Genomic DNA, 16,675 nt, shown 5'->3' on the forward strand with positions numbered 1-16,675 from the left:
TTGATTGTAAATAAGACTTTATTATAAAAAATGTAACAAATTTATGTGCATTTGTTGTTTTTAGCTACTGCTAAAATAATAGTATTTCTTGTATTCAGCTTAGAGAAACGATTGCTTGTATAATGTGCTTGTAATCTATAATGCTTGTAATTGAGGCCAAACGTTAACTTGAATCCATTTGATATAATGGGAAATCCTGGTAAAAGCCGTTGGAAATACTTCCTTGCCACAAACTTTTACTCCGAAAGATGAGATTCCTACCGCATCATACATGCATGGTTTCTCTTTACCATCTTTGCGGTATATCTGCAGAGGACTGCCAGAGTCAATCTAAAAAATATAACAAGCAAAATGTAATAAATATGGGTCTATCCCAAAATCCCGACAGCCAAAATCCCGACAGCCACAATCCCGACAGCCAGTGGCGACGCGTGACTTTTTCTAAAGGGTTACCAAAACCAGATGCAAGAAATCTTATTTAAAAAAAAATGAAGTTATGGCTAAATATACAGTGAAATATACAGTGATGAGCGTGCTAATAACCTGCAAAATAACGCAAAAGATGGAAAACATAATACATTGCGAAACAATAAGAGATGAAACTAGTGGAAGTGGAAATGATCGTAATAAACGTAGGTATAAATTAACATTAAAATTCATAGTTTCCCACTCTAAAACGTCTGTGACAGGAGTATTTTATAAAACTCTACTGTCACAGTGACAGTTGTCATACTCCTTTGATGCGTCTAAAGGTGAGAAATTATGTAATGTAATGTTAATTTATACGTTTATAACGATCATTTCCACCTCCACTAGTTTCATCTCTTTTTGTTTCGCAATGTATTATGTTTTCCATCTTTTACGTTATTTTGCCGGTAATTAGCGCGCTCATCACTGTATAGCTTCAATAATATCATTTTGTATATCACTTGAAACCCTCGAAAAAACAGTTGATGTTTCTAGATATTGGCAAAATTTTTTATCTTTTTTGCCAATTAAGGTTAACAATTCCCTGTAATTGCCTGGATTGTCAGAGTCGTCGCCCTCAAAATAACCACGAAACGGTAATTCTTGTTTGGCCAAAAAACATACGGTATCTATTATAAGTGTGCTAAGGATATACCTATCTATTTTTTTAACAAACTCATTATCGTAGGGGAGCCCAAGCGGGGATTTTTGTAGTTACTCGAGCGCGTCAGATTATCATATGGGGAGAAACCTAGTACCCTGCAGATGTGCCTATACCATATATTGGCTCTTAACACAGGGGAGCTCTCTAAGGGGGGCCCGAAAAAAAATCTATCCTTAAAAAAACTCGAAATTGTCAGATTAAGATAAGGTAAGTTAAGTACATGCAAAAGAGTATATGTATTTCAAAAATCTGACAATTTGAGCTAGGCGTAAGGAAATGGGTGAGTCCCAAAGTTTCACAAGAAAAAAGCGAATATTTCGCGAAATGAATGACAGATCGAAAAACTAAAAAATACGTGCCCAATATATTTTAAAAATCTATCGAATGATACCAAACACGACTTCCCACGGAGAGGGATGGGGGGGGGGGGGGTAAATTTAATATTTTAAATGCGAATCCCGCGATATTTCGCGAAATAAACATCATATCGAAAAACTGTAAAATACAATTATTCAATATTTTTGAAAAATCTATCGAATGGCACCAAACACGACTCACCACGGAGGTGGGGTGGGGGGTTACTTTAACATCTTAAATAGGAGCCCCCATTTTTTTGCAGATTTGGATTCCTTACGTAAAAATAAGTAACTTTTATTCGAAACATCTTTTCGAATTATGGATAGATGGCGTTATAATCGGAAAAAAACAATTGTTGGAAATGGAAAATTACATTAAAAAATGGCAAGCGCCCACTAAAATGGAAAACTTTACTTAACTTATTTTGGTTTTAGGATCTACTCTTCACAACCCAATTGGTCCCCGTAACGCTCGAGTGACTGCACATTTAGCATACTTTGCTTCGCTACCATTATGTTTAGCAATATTTGCTTTAAAAGCTTGGTTAAGAGAACTTTTGGTTTTTGTTTTGCCAAACTGAATCAAATTCATGCCTCCTTTTTAAAACTCTAAAACTATTTAAACCGTGAACCTGATCCACCCATTTTTTCTGTAGAAACTAGGAGACATGGTCAACAATAGTCTGTTTTTCTTGCAACCACATAACCAAGGATTTTCACTGTACCAACTAAATTTAAAATATCGAACTACTTTTTTTATTCATTTTTTAAATTGTTTAAAATAGGTCTTTCATTTTCAATAATCTCATTTTTTCTTCAAAATTATACAAGGAGAAAAACTTTTCAAGTAGTTGATCGATTACGCAGCGACACTCATCCATGGTTAACTGCACGCACACTTTTTATAGGTACTGTAACCAAATTTAAATCTGGTAACAGGGCTACTGATATACACAGCACGCTTACGCAGTCGATCCTTCAACATTTTCAGACGCTAGCCGGTCCCGAGCGACAGCGAGGATGTAACCATTGTAACCACAAATGAAACTGGTAACAGAGTATAATAAAGTGCAACTGAGTCACATCAACTCGCCAATATTTTCGTGTGTCTACGAGTAGTTGGCTATTTATTGAATAAGGTACTATTAACACATAATATAATAATATATTTCTATTGGTAAAAATATAGGTAAATGGAAATACATATTCATCGTCATAAAATATTTATTTGCAAGATTTTTAACTGTTACCAATGGTAACAGTGGTTACATGGACGCTTCGCCAGTGCCGACAGCCAAAATCACGACACGCCAGAATTCCGACAGGGTAAAATCCCGACAGGCTTGATAAGTTTCTTTTTAACATATAATTACATTTTTTCTTGTTTTTTGTTTATGGTCATCTTTTTTTTATTTTTGTTACTAAACAAAAGTGTTTACCATTTAATATGAACTAATTTTCTAAATACAATTTCTAACATGGGTATATGAATTAAATTTTTTTTTGCCAATATAGTCCAATAATATAATGTATAATAAAATCCTGAATTCAAGTTTACTTTCATATATTAGATAGTATCATGTCACTTACAACCTTCCATTTCAGTAAGTATAGCTTTTATATTATAAAATGAAGGGTTTAAATAATTGTTTCTTTTAAAATACATAATAATAATAATTAGTACCCGTACTTATTAATAAGTAATAATTTTTCAATTTCAATACTGTAAAATATGATTTGGTATTGCATTTGAAAGGGAAACAATAAATATTCAAAATGTAGTGGTCGGGATTTTTGCTTATGCGAGGATTGTTGCATGTCGGGATTTTGGCCTGTCGGAATTCTGGCGTGTCGGTGTTTTGGCCGTCGGGATTTTGGCTGTCGGGATTTTGGCTGTCGGAATTTTGGGCGCCACCGAATAAATATACGTATGTTATAAAAACAATTGCCAATATTTTGCCTCCTAAATTATAGGAGTACAAACATTTCCAAAGAAGTTTTGAACAAATATACAGTGTGACAATGCCAAATGGAATAAATTCATTATTTCGTAGCCGGCGACTGTAATGAAAAATCCCAAAACAGGTCGATTTTTATTTTTATATTATGGGTTTTTGGCATATACATGGTGTCCAGAAACTCTACCGACAAACGAAGACAGGAGATTCCTCAGATAATTTTAAGACAATTTAACCCAATTCACCTAGTCCGAAAATGCTTCCTAAGGGAGCTAGAACTCTTTGAAGATGGCGTCATGTAATTAGTTTTTCTTAAAAACCTCCAGAACGCTTCTATTTAGAAAAACGAAAATTGGTATGCATATTTACTTTCCAGAAGTGAATCGATTCCATCCATAGCGAATTTCTAGTACCGGTGATAGTCGTCCGTTTTGGCTAGTAAACGGTTATTTGATCGCCTAACTTTTTTGTCTTTAATTTTTAAGCATTTTTGACTCTAAATTATTAAATTGTGAGGTATTCTAGTACTAAAAGGTACTCTTACTTTAAGTCGATAGGATACACCGTTTTCTAGAAAAATCGATTTGAAAATTTTTCGTTCTTTGAATTTCAAAAAAAAGATTTAAAAAAACTATTTATAAAGATGAAAACTGGTACATTTATTTATATTCCAGAGATTAATCGATTTCATTAATGGCGAATTTCTAGTGCCGGTCATAGGCGTCCGTTTTGGGTAGGTTAACAGTTATTTTATAGCATAACTTTATTGTCTTTAATTTTTAAGTATTTTTGACACTAGATTATTCAATTATGAGATATACGAGTACTAAAAGTTACTCTTGCTTTAAGTTGGTAAAATACATCGTTTTTTTTTATTTTTTTCAATTGTTTTTTCAAATTCCCACAATTAAAAACTTTCAAATCGATTTTTCTAGATAATGGTGTGTCCTACCGACTTCGAGTAAGAGTACCTTTTAGTACTAGAATACCTCACAATTTAATAACTCAGTATCAGCTTCAAAATTGAAGGGTTATGCGATGAAATAACCGTTGCCCTACCCAAAAGGGACGCCTATGACCGGTACTAGAAATTCGCAATGAATGGAGTCGATTCATTTCTGGAAAGTTAATATGTATACAAATTTTCGTTTTTCTAAATAGAAGCGTTCTGGAGGTATTTAAGAAAAACTAATTACATGGCGCCATCTTCAAAGAGCTCTAGCTCCCTTAGGAAGCATTTTCGTACTAGGTGAATTGGGTCAAATTGTCTTAAAATTATCTGAGGAACCTCCTGTCTTCGTTTGTCGGTAGAGTTTCTGGACACCCTGTATATCATAGTAGTGGCGTCAACTATCTGGGTGTAATGACGTAATCGATGATGTGTTAAATGAGAATAGGGGTCGTGTGCAGCTCATTTGAAATGTTATTCAATTCTCTATTCAGTAATATAAACATTAACATAATTATTTATACACGGTGTTCAAATTTTTTTTTAATTAAATTAATTTACACGAAAAGAAGAATCTATGTAATTTTTTAATTCAAAATACATTTTACTGCTGTCAGAAAACCGCAAAAATGATTATTTGAGAAATAAACATTGCTTTTCGCTTAAATTCAATGTTCAAGCTACCACCCACCTGCCTTTTGACAATTTAAGCACCAGCAGCGTGTAGCCACCGGTGGCGACCACAAGTGGCTATGTTTGCGAGCCCCCTAAATAGGTAGGTACTAGGGACAAATATTCTTAATTTTATTTATTTTGCTTAATAGGGAACTTGCATAAAATTTTAAATTCGAAAAAAATGCAACCACAACAGAACATAATTTAAAACATATATATCAAAGAAAAAAAAGTTTTTTGTCGTTCGTTTTTCCCTATCCCTGTAGAAATCAATATTCGAATAATATTCGTTGCAAAGGCAATTAAGAGATTAATGTCCCGTGAACTCGGTTTGTATTAAAAAAATATCGATTAAATCATTACGTCAAACTGATGACTAATGTCATCTGTCAAAACTCATGTGTTTCTGAAATAATGAATTGATTCCACATTATTGCATAATACTGTATATTAACGGCATTGAGCACAGAATACATACCTGGCATCCACCTGTCTTTCCTCCAGCACATACTATCTTATTTTTTGCTATACCCTCTGGTAATACACTCTTTGCTATACGAAAGAAAGTGCTATTGCAACTTTCATTACTATCAAAGTTTAGGGAAAGTCTTATCATATGTGGTTGCTTCTCTAGTGCAAAGTCGTCCCCAGTTGGACCCCATCCTACAAAATAGAAAATATCGTAAGATTAAATACACTGAGAAAACGGGCACCCCACAAAATGGGTCATTTTTTATGTCTCGAATTTCCTAATCCTGTTGTCCGAGATACCTAAGTGATTTTTTAATATGGTCTAGCCTTATTCTTTAACAATATCGCTGTAATAATATTGTTGCTAGGCAGGTAAATTGTCATTGTATACCGGCTGCACCAATGAAACTGTGTTTTTTTCTCAAAGTTTACCACACTCTGTGGAATATTCTAGCATTTGTAAAATCTTCTTCTTCTTCTTAAGGTGCCTATCCGTTCCGGATGTAGGCGATCAGCATGGCTATCCTAACTTTGCTTGCTGCTATTCTGAATAGTCCGGTTGTCGATGTATTAAACCACTTTCTCAGGTTTTGAAGCCAAGATATTCTTCTTCTCCCAGGTCCTCTCTTTCCAAATACCTTGTATTGAATAATGAGTTGCAACAAGCCATATCTCTGTTCATTCCTCATAAAATGGCCAAGATATTCTAGTTTGCGCTTTTTGATTGTGTTAATAATCTGGCATTCCTTGCCTATTCTACGTAGAACCTCAACACGATCCACCCACGAAATTCTCAAAATGCGCCTGTAACACCACATCTCGAATGCCTCGAGTTTTCTCAAAGAAGCCCCGGAAAGTGTCCAGGCCTCTACTCCGTATAATAACGTAGAAAATACATAGCATCTGATGATAGAGATTTTGGTAGCAAGAGGTAAATCGTGGCTTCTGAAAAGAGACTTCATCATTATGAACGCTGATCTCGCTTTTCCTATGCGTTGTTTTATTTCACTTGAGTGGTCCCACAGGCTGTTTATGTTAGTACCAAGGTATATGTAGCTGTCGACCCTGTTAATTAGTTGTTGGTTAACCAAAAGCTGTATATTTAATATTTCGCGCTTACTGACTACCATGTACTTTGTTTTTTTCGTATTGAGATCAAGTCCGTATTCTCTACTTATATCTGATATGCGCGACATTATTCTTTGCAAACCATCTAGACTCTAGACTAGACTGTCTGCAAAAACTACAGCGTCGTCAGCATATCTAGTGTTGTTCAGTCGCACTCCATTGACTAATACGCGTTCCTGTAGTTCTCCCAGCGCTTGCTCGAAGATTAGAGTATATGTTAAACAGAGTATATGTTAAACAGCACCGGGGACAGGATGCATCCTTGCCTCACTCCTCTATCTATGGAGACTGCCTCTGTCAATTGGTCATCCACTTTAATATTGGCAGTTTGGTTGTAATACAAATTATATATGATGAGTCTCTATCATCTACTCCCGCTTCTTTCAAGATGTTTATACGTTTATCATGTTTTACTCTATCAAACGCCTTCTTGTAGTCGATAAAACAAATATACACGTCACAGTCAACATCCCTGCATCTTTGCATAAGCACTTGGACAGCGAATAGAGCCTCTCGGGTGCCTAAGGCATCGCGGAATCCAAACTGCGTCCATGATACCTGTTCTTCGCATTTTTTATATATTCTGCCGTGTATCACTTTCAGAAACGTTTTGAGTAAGTGGCTCATTAGGCTAATTATTGTTCTGTAGTCTTCACATGTTTTGGCATTTACTTTTTTGGGTAAAGTTACGAAGGTCGACTTTAACCAGCTTTGGGGTATTTTTCCAGTTACGTATATTTTGTTGAATACAGTTGTTATCCATTTTATTCCTTGTTCATCCATAAGTTTTAGGAATTCTACATAAAACTGGTCAGGCCCTACAGCTTTACTAGTCCATTCTTTCACGGTTTTTGCTCTAAATTTTAAAGAACCGCTTGGATTGACATGAAATTTGGCATACGTATAGCTTACATGTCAAAGAAAAAAAGTGATATTGTGCCGATGTGTGCTTTTGCCCTGGGGGTGACTTTCACCCCCTCTTGAGGGTGAAAAAATATATGTCCAAAATAAGACAGGAAATGGGTAAACTGACTAATTTTAAGTAACTTTTGTTCTATAGAGCTTTTTTGCTAAGTCAACATTTTTCGAGTTATTTGCGAGTGAATATGTTAATTTTTCAACAAAATAACCACATTTTTAGACGGTTTTTCGCAAATAACTCAAAAAGTAAGTATTTTGTCGAAAAAAATGTTCTTAGCAAAAATATAGCCTATAAAATAGTAAAAAAAATGGTGTACACACTAGGTCTCTGGATCTCGTAGAACCACAGTTATAGCCAATGAAAAATAGATTCATATTCACCAAATTTCAAATAGAATATTTCGACGTGAAATATCCAAAAAATTAAGCACTTTTTGGGAAAAACCCATTATAACTTTTTTAAAGTATTTAAAAAAAGCTTTATTTCTGTTTTTACAAAAAGTTTCTAGCATTAAATTTAAGCAAGTTACGCTCAAAATAAAGTTGGTCCATTTTGTTTTTGCAAAAAAAAATCGGGAAGACCACCCCCTAATTAGCAACTTAAATGAAATTAATCGTTACCGCTCCACAAATTATTTTATTTATGTTGTGTTTATATGATCTGTAAGTTTCATCGATTCAAAGTGCTTAATTTTAAAAAAATTTGGTTTCAAAGTAAAATTTTAAAAAATTTAAATGTTGAAAAATATGTTTTTTTTTTCAAAATAACTTGAAAATTGTTAGAGATACCGAAAATCTCGGAAAACAAAAAAAGTCAGATTTGCTTTTCTGAATATCACGTATTTTTTTGTTTTTCCGTTAGACAAAAATTGATTGAGATTTGGTGTTTCTAAATTTGCATACATTCGTGATCAGTGACTCGTTCAACCCATTTAACTACAGCCCTTTCAATAATAAAGACTTTGAACCGATGAAACTTACAGATCATATAAACAATATATCCACGAGTCAATAAACTTGTGAAGTCGTAACGATTAAGTTCATTTAAGTTACTAATTAGGGGGTGATTTTCTCGATTTATTTACCAAATCCAAAAGAGACCAACTTTATTTTGAGCGTAACTTGTTTAATTTTGATGCTAGAATTTTTTTTGTAAAACAAAAATGAAGCTTTTTTTAAACACTTTAAATAAGTTGTAATGAGTGTTCCCCGAAGTGTGCTTCATTTTTGGGTTATTTCACGTTAAAGTATTCCATTTGGAATTTGACGAATATGAACCTATTTTTCAATAGCTATAACTCTGCTTCTACTAGGTGTAGAGACGTAATATATACAACATTTTTTTAAATTTTTTACAGGCTATATTTTTGTTTAGAATCTTTTTTGACAAAATACTTAATATTTGAGTTATTTGCGAAAAACCGTCTAAAAGCGTGGTTATTTTGTTGAAAAAATGAACATATTCACTGCCAAATAACTCGAAAAGTATTGACTTAGTGAAAAAACTCTATAGAACAAAAGTTACTTAAAATTAGCCAGTTTATCCATGGCCTGATTTTCTTCGGACGAATATTTTTTCACCCCCAAGAGGGGGTGAAAACCACCCCCAGGGCAAAAGCACATATCGGCACAATATCACTTTTTTTCTTTGACTTATTAGCTATGTGTATGCCAAATTTCATGTCAATCCAAGCGGTTCTTTAAAATTTAGAGGTTTTGCAATATTTTACCGTTAAAGAACGGACTATACCATCTTTAGTTTGTAAAATAGTTTGTAGTTTAGTTTGTAAAATACTGAAATTAAAACCCAACTATAGCCTCAGGTTTTATTAACATTCTGTTTTTTGATTCATTCGCTTATGTTGGATAATAAAAAAGTTAGATATTTCAACAACTAGCCATGTTCTTCACCAATACAGGGTGTTTCTAAATAAGTGCGACAAACTTTAAGTGGTAATTATGCATGAAAAAGTAATGACCGTTTGCTTTATATATGTTCGTAGATGCTTCGTTTCCAAGATACGGGATGTTGAATTTTTTCTTACGAACTGACGATTTATTTATTGCACTAAAACCGTTTAAGATATGCAAATCAAATTTGGTAGGTTTTAAGAGGTAGTTATTGCGCATATTTTAACATACAATTAAAATTTTTGTATTAACCATTGGCGTACATACGGGTCATATTACCCGGTCATATTACCCGTATGCACGCCAATGCTGAATATAAAATGTTTCTAATTATATGTCAAAAAATGCGCAATAACTACCTCTTAAAACCTACCAAATTTCATTTGCAGATCTTAACCAGTTTTAAAGCAATAAATAAATGGTCAGATTGTAAGAAAAAATCCAATATCCCCTATCTCGGAAACGAAGCATTTGCGGACATATGTTTATAAAGCAAACGATCATTATTTTTTCATGCAGAATTACTTTATATAGTTTGTCGCACTTATTTAGAAACACCCTGTATTGATGAAGAACATGGCTAGGTGTTAAAGTAACTAACTTTTTTATTATCTAACATAAGCGAATGAATCAAAAAACAGAATATTAAGAAAACCTGAGGCTATAGTTGGGTTTTAATTTCAGTGTTTTATAAATGCTAGGCTAGAATAGTCCACAGGATGTGGTGAACTTTGAGAAAAAACACAGTTTGATTGGTACACCCGATATACAATGAAAATTTGCCTGTCTAGCAACAATATTATTACAGCGATATTGTTAAGGAATAAGGCTATAACATATTAAAAAAATCACCTAAATCGGACAACAGGTTTGGATAATTCGAGACATCAAAAATTACCCATTTTATGGTGTGTCCGTTTTCTTTGATGCGCAGTGTAAGAATATAAAAATAATACAGGGTGTTTCATTAATAATTGGAAATATTTTAACTGTAGATTTCGGGGTCAAACTATTAAGGTTTAACCCAAATCAGCTAGTACCAAATCTTTGAAGATGGCGAGATGGCGTCTTTTAATTAGTTTTTTTTTAAATACCTCGGGAACGCTTTTATTTAGAAAAACGAAAACTGGTACGTCTATTTATCTTCTAGAGATAAGTCGATTCCATAAATTAACAATTTCTTGTACCGGTCATAGGCGTCCCTTTTGGGTAGGGCAACGGTTATTTATCGCATAACTTTTTTCTCTAACTTTTAGGCATTTTTGACACTGGATAATAAAATTGTAAGTTATTCTAGTACTATAATGCCTGGTTGCACCAACAGATCTTAAGCTCCAGCTTAGCTAAGCTCTACTTATAGATAGGGCCTCCTTGAGTATCACTTACGTTGCACCATAATTTTAGATTCTCACATTATCAATTATGTCTATTATTATATTATGGTATTCGTATTTTTATATATTATAATTATATTATATTAATTCTTATGATATTCTCGACTTAAGCTTAAGATCTGTTGGTGCAACCGGGCATAAGTTACTCTTGCTTTAAGTCGGTAGAATACCAGAGACATGTTAAGGATAGACTTAGGTAGGAATATGCCACTTAATGCATCGGGGTGTAACGTCGACATAGGATTGAGTGGTCTAGCCATCTTTGTTAGTCACATGAGCGGGATCGTTTGGTTAAAAGAGATAGATAGACCACCGATCGACTGTTTCCATGCTCTTTCCGCGTTACGCTTTTTTGGTGAGTATGCCGAGTCTACGCTTAATATGTCAATGTAGAATACACCCATTGATATAAATGTACCCAGGATAGAACCTATGATCAAAATTCTGGCGTCCAAAGTAGCCGATAAAAAGTAGCCGCTAACTTGACATAACAATTTCCGACTCTTGGTTTTCGGGATAATTTCTTGATTTACCAACAGGAAAGCATTAAATTATTGACTTAATACTTGCTTAATACATAATGTTACCTGTTTTACAATGTGTTTTACATTAAAATATGTCACCAAATAAAATATTTATTATTTATTAACCACATTCACACCTGTCAACGCCAACTTCACGTCAGAAATTGTAAACAGTATGTGACGTCAGTTCCGTCCCAGATCAGATACATGTAAAAGTATACACAGTTAGACCGCTTGAATACACCTTTTTCTAGAAAGATCGATTTGAAAATTTATCGTTTAGAGGGGAAAATACAAAATTAAACTAACGTTGTTCTGAGGCTATTTCCTTGTGGCATTTTTATGATCAACTATTTTCAATGGGAAATAAGCCACAATTTTACCAAAAAAATGATTTTATTAACGTTTCGAAGCCCAAATCGGGTTTCGTTGTCAAAATACAGAATACTACTAAAATAAACAAAAATGTTGTTGCTAAGTAAAAAAATTCTTCTAATAATTTATTTAATCTGATTCATTTATATTGGCAATTCAGACGTATATTATACATTTTAAAGTAGAAGACTTTAACATTCGGATGACCAAGCGGGGGAAATTGTGACCCCAGCCTATGTTTTTCTTTAATAAATTGAAAAGTATTTTTAATTTTTAACTCATTATTTTTTTATTTGACTTTAATATCATTCTAGATATCCTCATATTTTGAAATAAAAAAAATTCCCTATATTTTACGAATGAAAAATATATTCTGAAGTTGATGTTTAGTAAAATAGCGTCTATTATGTGTAATTACAAGTAGTTTTACGCTAATTACGTCGACTTTGCAAAATAACAAGACACTTACTCAACATACACACTACACATGACACTAATACTCATGTTGTGACTGGCTGAATGACATAAAGTCCATGCCAAAAAACAATTAAAAATTAAAAAAAAACTTTATTTTTTGTTAATTGTCATTTTTGACATTTTCCCCCCTTGGTCATCCGTGTAACAAAAAAAGGTTGGTCATCGGAAGGTTAAAATGATATCGCCAATATTTATGAGTTGCGTTCCTGGGACGACTTTACTAAAAGATAGTTCATTCGATTACATGGAATCAATCCCAACTCAAGAATATCTGTCGCAAAAAAATCATAGCATGTGATCTGTCTTTAAAAAGACAACGAAATGCAACGATGAGAGTAAAATTCTCGCGTTAGAGATTCCATAGTAAATCACGAGGCAAAACCAGGAAAAACCTCGTGATACTATCCCGACATCATAAGTATTTGGTCTTACATTTAATTTACTTTCAAAAAACTAATACCAAATTCTGACTTTAATATGTTTAAATTATAAATAATATTAATAATACATAGATATACAATAAGTAATACTAAAATATAAAATTTGTACTAACTCGATATGTTATTGACTTACTAATAATGGTATTTTCTTTCTATTGACTTCCTCTTTCAGTATGGGTAACCACATCCTACTGCATTCTACCAAGGAATTTGCGACCCAATTGGTTTCATTTAGCATAATTAGAGCCGCTTCTTTGATTTTTCTCTTTTTACTATCTGATTCTTTCAGGACTATACTTGAATCTCTCCACTGAACTCTATGTTCATTATCCCATGCGTGTTGACATATTTGAATCTATCAAATTCTCTATTTTTAATATTCTTGAGTTGGGATTGATTTCATGTAATCGAATGAACTATCTTTTAGTAAAGTCGTCCAAGGAACGCAACTTATAAATATTGGCGATATCATTTTAAAGTCTTCTACTTTAAAATGTATAATATACGTCTGAATTGCCAATATAAATGAGTCAAATTAAATAAATTATTAGAAGAAATTGTTTACTTAGCAACAACATTTTTGTTTATTTTAGTAGTATTTTGTATTTTGACAACGAAACCCGATTTGGGCTTCGAAACGTTAATAAAATCATTTTTTTGGTAAAATTGTGGCTTATTTCCCATTGAAAATATTTTATTATAAAAGTAAACTACTTAAATATCTATTCTTTGCTAGTTGTTTGACTTACCTGGGTGAACACCTTCTCCATCTGGGTTCTCATTGTTAGTATATAAACATATTGGACTTACAAACTTATTAAAGTTAAAATCTTCGGTAACCTTAATAAGCGCTATATCGTGGTATATCGGTGGGCGCTTAAATTCAGGATGAATTATAATAGAGTCGATAGATCGTACCTGCTCATTTGACACATCGTTGACATCTGTTACTCCAGCTCTTAGATAATGTGGCTTATTTCTAGAAAAGATCAATATTTGAATAAAATTATTTCTGTCCTTGCTTTAAAAAATTATAAAAACCCATAGCCGCCGATTTTTACACACATATAAATTTGCGCTTATTAAACATAAATTTAAATGTACAGGGTGATTCACGCAAGTCTGGCATAATCCATAAGCTTTCTAGTGGACAGGTCAGAACGGGTATTTGCATTTTCCGATAGGTGTTATGCGGAAATTTAATTAAAAATGAATATAATAAAACAAACGGTAATTTTATTGTTGTAACGAAAATGTGTTCGTTTAGGTCTCTCGGAGAGGGTCGAGTCGGTGTGTGTGTGAATGGTTCGCATGCTGCGTGGTGACTAAAGAAAACAACCACAAACGCTGATAATGTTTGTGTTCCTTTCCCCTTGACCTGACCAGATGAGCAAATAAATCACTAAGTCTGGCGTCTACTTTTACAGTTTTAAGAAAAACAATTTCGAATGCATAGCGAGCTGTTAACACAATAACTGTCTGATAAAGTACTCAATTAATGAGGGTGCAGCTTGTTGCACCGCGCAGACGAAAAACAGATGTGACAGGGCAAACCCATGTCTCTTAACATTTTGTATTTGAATGACTAACGCTGTTTCGTTTTTGAGAAAAAATATTAAAATTAAAATTAGCAAAAATAGTAATTAAAGCGTATCGCTATATGCATTTATCCAATTTCTGAAATGATCGTCACTGTCGAGTCATTATATGGCAGTGTCCGTGTTTAAAAGATCATCATCTTTTGCCCTTTAATTCGTCCAATTTTGAACATAGGCTTCCCCCAGTTTTCATCACTTCGCTTCAGTTTAGTGCTATATGTTTCCAGTGTGTTCCTCCTATCTTTTTAATGTCGTCTCCCCATCTCATCTGGGGTCGTCCTCTTGCTCTCTTTTGCTCTCTCCATTGTTGTATCGTGCTATTCCATCTATTGTCCGTTTGTCTAGCGTTATGACCTGCGAAGCTCCATTTTAGCCTTGCTATATGTTGTCCTGCGTCTTTGACTTTTGTTTTATTTCTTACCCAGTCTGTTTTAAGACCCAGTGTTTAAAAGATATTTCTACTTAAAATACATACGGTGGGCCCTATGGCTTGTTTTTCGTTGTTTTAAGGTGAAGGAATGTTGGGCTTGCTAGCCCACTTGAGATTGAAACCTTTGATAAGATTGTGTGGCAGTTTTAAGGAATGTGTAGATATTGTATATGTTTTTAAAGTTATTCGAGTTTGTAACATTCATCGGATAACATCCAAATAAAAACTTTGTTTTAAGCTACACTAGCGTATTTTTAATAGGGGTAATTTTCTGTAATCAACAGTTATTTTCTATAATTTAATTTCGAACCTAGGAATCTTAGCGTAAAGTAACTCGTGAACATCCCGACGTAACAGTCACGAAACTGTCACTAGACGATCACAATTTTTTGTCACTCGGAAGGACAATGCGATGAACGATCCTCTGTTTGTTGGAACGTATTTTGTTTCCTGTGCAGGAGCGTGATCGTTTCATGACGATTTTTGGTTGCATTAAAACAAACTTCTTATTATTACCTATATTATTTTATTTTACATTGTATTTTACAATTTTGTCGAAAAGCGGCTCACAACCCAGATAGCATGTAAACTTGTGGCAAGCTTGATGTCTTCTTTGATTTTAAATTGCTGCGTCAAATATGACGAGGCAAGTTTGTGTCAAGTTTGCTGCGATATTGTTATGACAAAGATCATGATTCAAGTTTGTAGCAACTTTGCTGTAAGCTTATATTTGCAAAGCCACGTCACGCGTGCCATCTATTTGGTTGACTCACACGTTACGGTCGGTTCGGTTCGGTTTCGTTCGTTACCCTGACTGATGTCATGCCCACAAAAACGAAAGTGTTGCCACCGGAGGGAAATTTCCCTTTTTGCGAGAATTTTCAACATAAAAGGGAAAAACTTAACTTATAAGGGAATTTTTTTCTCCAGTCCAAATTGTAAAATATTTAAAAAAATCAAAATATTTGAAAATAATATTCAACATATTTTCACGGATTTTTTAAATAGGAGCATAGGAGGGAATTTTATCATAAAAGTGGGAATTTTTAAGGTACCTACGTTGAGGGAAAAAGCTTATTCGGCAGCTGGCAACACGGGAAAAGTAACCTGACAAGCGGTGATGATTTGTGGTTATGTCCTATGCCTATGCCTATCCTATGTTAATATTTTTCTTTGAGTTTTTTACAACATTTACCGTACAATTCTCCGAGACTATTTAATTACTAAGCTGAAGCTTCTTTTCTTCAGTTTTTCATAGACCCATCTGCTTGTGGTGATTAGGTACAGATTGGTATTCTTTTTGCTTTGGTGAACTTGAGGTAAGTTTTTTTTATGTTTTTCATAGTTTCTAGCTGTATTTACATACATACTATCTAAAATAATTTTTTTTTCTTCTGATTCTGGCCTTGGTTTATAACCTTTAGCCACGTAATTAAATATAAAATTATTATTCATTCATAAGTACAAAATTGTCCAGTATACACTCAAAAATAAAGAATAATAAAAAATAAAGCTTACAAATAACAATGTCTACTTACTATGTTAATAAATACAACAACTATGCTAATTTTTTTTACTACGGTAGGAACTAAATCCGATTCATCCTCGCGGAGATTTAGAACCTCTTAGTGATTTTGTTTTTATTTATTTATTTTTTTTATATATTTATATATTTATTTTATTTATAATATGTTTATAATATATTTATAATTATATTTATAATATATTTATTTATATTTATTATATTTATTTTAATTATATTTATAATATATTTTATATAAATAAGTTTTAGGTTTTATTGTAAAATTGTTACTTTAATCTTTTTATCTCTTTTAATAGCAAATTTTAATTATGTTCACACAGCATTATGTTTAATTCTGTTCATTCAGAGCTGATAGACAAAACTGAGCATCGGAATCTGAAGTATAATCGGAAT

At 33.2% G+C, this 16,675-nt stretch overlaps 1 protein-coding gene across 4 annotated transcripts in view; it reads right to left on the minus strand.

Annotated features, from left to right (window-relative positions):
• LOC126880568 (clotting factor G beta subunit-like) overlaps positions 1–16,675 on the minus strand; it is a 57,168-nt gene continuing 40,493 nt past the window's right edge. For all 4 annotated transcript variants that reach the window (XM_050644518.1, XM_050644519.1, XM_050644517.1 and 1 more), the window contains exons 5-7: positions 13,461–13,690; positions 5,549–5,733; positions 1–330 (exon numbers count right to left, since the gene is read on the minus strand). In XM_050644518.1, coding sequence (XP_050500475.1) covers positions 136–330; positions 5,549–5,733; positions 13,461–13,690 — 610 coding nt within the window. In that variant the 3' untranslated portion in view covers positions 1–135. The remainder of the gene's footprint in view (positions 331–5,548; positions 5,734–13,460; positions 13,691–16,675) is intronic.

The sequence above is a fragment of the Diabrotica virgifera genome, chromosome 2 (genome assembly GCF_917563875.1).
Source record: "Diabrotica virgifera virgifera chromosome 2, PGI_DIABVI_V3a".
NCBI lineage: Eukaryota > Metazoa > Arthropoda > Insecta > Coleoptera > Chrysomelidae > Diabrotica > Diabrotica virgifera.